This window comes from Etheostoma spectabile, chromosome 8 (assembly GCF_008692095.1).
Source record: "Etheostoma spectabile isolate EspeVRDwgs_2016 chromosome 8, UIUC_Espe_1.0, whole genome shotgun sequence".
NCBI lineage: Eukaryota > Metazoa > Chordata > Actinopteri > Perciformes > Percidae > Etheostoma > Etheostoma spectabile.
In genome coordinates, this window is record NC_045740.1 from 4,923,212 (window position 1) to 4,924,340 (window position 1,129).

General features: G+C 38.9%; 1 protein-coding gene across 1 annotated transcript in view; it reads right to left on the bottom strand.

The window, feature by feature from the left end:
- LOC116694181 (zinc finger protein aebp2) overlaps positions 1-1,129 on the bottom strand; it is a 24,471-nt gene that overhangs the window by 2,116 nt on the left and 21,226 nt on the right. Inside the window, exon 8 of the mRNA XM_032523718.1 lies at positions 28-57. Within this exon, the coding sequence (XP_032379609.1) occupies positions 28-57 (30 nt within the window). The remainder of the gene's footprint in view (positions 1-27; positions 58-1,129) is intronic.

Sequence of the window (1,129 nt, forward strand, 5' to 3'; positions counted from 1 at the left end):
CACACACACAGGACTGTTTAAGCTTACCTGTGCTTCAGCCGCTTTTGAGGAAGTGCTCTGAAATAAAAGAGTTTGTGAGGCCACTGTGCAAAAGTATCTCACATTATATACAACAGGATCATGTGTTTGAACTGATTTTAGTCCAGTAGGACTTATGACCAAGTTCAAGAACCTCAATATGGAAACATCGTTGAAATAATATAATCTTAGACTGCCACTGCATCAGTCTCTTCCTGCCGTCCCATTCACATGTAGAGGGGTTCAAACATCCTACCATATTTACTGCCACAGGCACCAACCACCTCATTTGTTTGGAGATTTCATGCATTAGGACAACCTTGACATAAACTGGCTGAGTGCTGACGGTTATATTCAACTATGAAATCAGAGTCCAGCAGCAGCCCCTGCAGTTACTGAGCCTTCAGGTCTAATTAAAATCAGCCAGCCTGTGTGCTGATCAGCACACTCGTGAGCCATATATCTCCAGTAAGATGACCACTCTGTTATTTTAGGCACATTGTTCCTCTTTCAGGATTCATTTTCAGCCTTTTATGGTGTATCATAAAGCTAACCTTGTTTTTTCAACTCAGTTTTGAGTGAACTATGTCTTGCAGAGCTGCACAGAATCCAAACAACATCATAGTTAATGTTTAGTGGAATGTGATGCACTTGAAGAGAGAGAAAATATAGGCTGTGAGAAATTATTTTTCCTGATTTAACATCTGTAACTGGGATCATTTCTATTTGTAAATGAACAATGTGATTTTGACAGCATCACTTCCTCAAATAAATTCTGTGTATTCATGTTAAATCAGCTGAGAAGTTTAATAAACGGGAAATGCAGCCTCAATGTATCAGTAAAATAAACAAGTAACAGGCTTCTTCATTATCACTGTTTGTGATTTCTGACTAATTAAATCAAGTCAGGTACTGCTGATAATTGACATCCTCGATCAGGTTGTACAGAATACAATGTTTCCTTCTCTCTCTCTCACACACACACAAAATGTGTTTTCTCTGCACTTCTTTTTGTTTTAACCTAATTGTTGAAATTAGGAATTGGTGCCACCTGGTGGAACAATGTGTTAAGGATGTTGCACACACACACACACACACACACACACACACA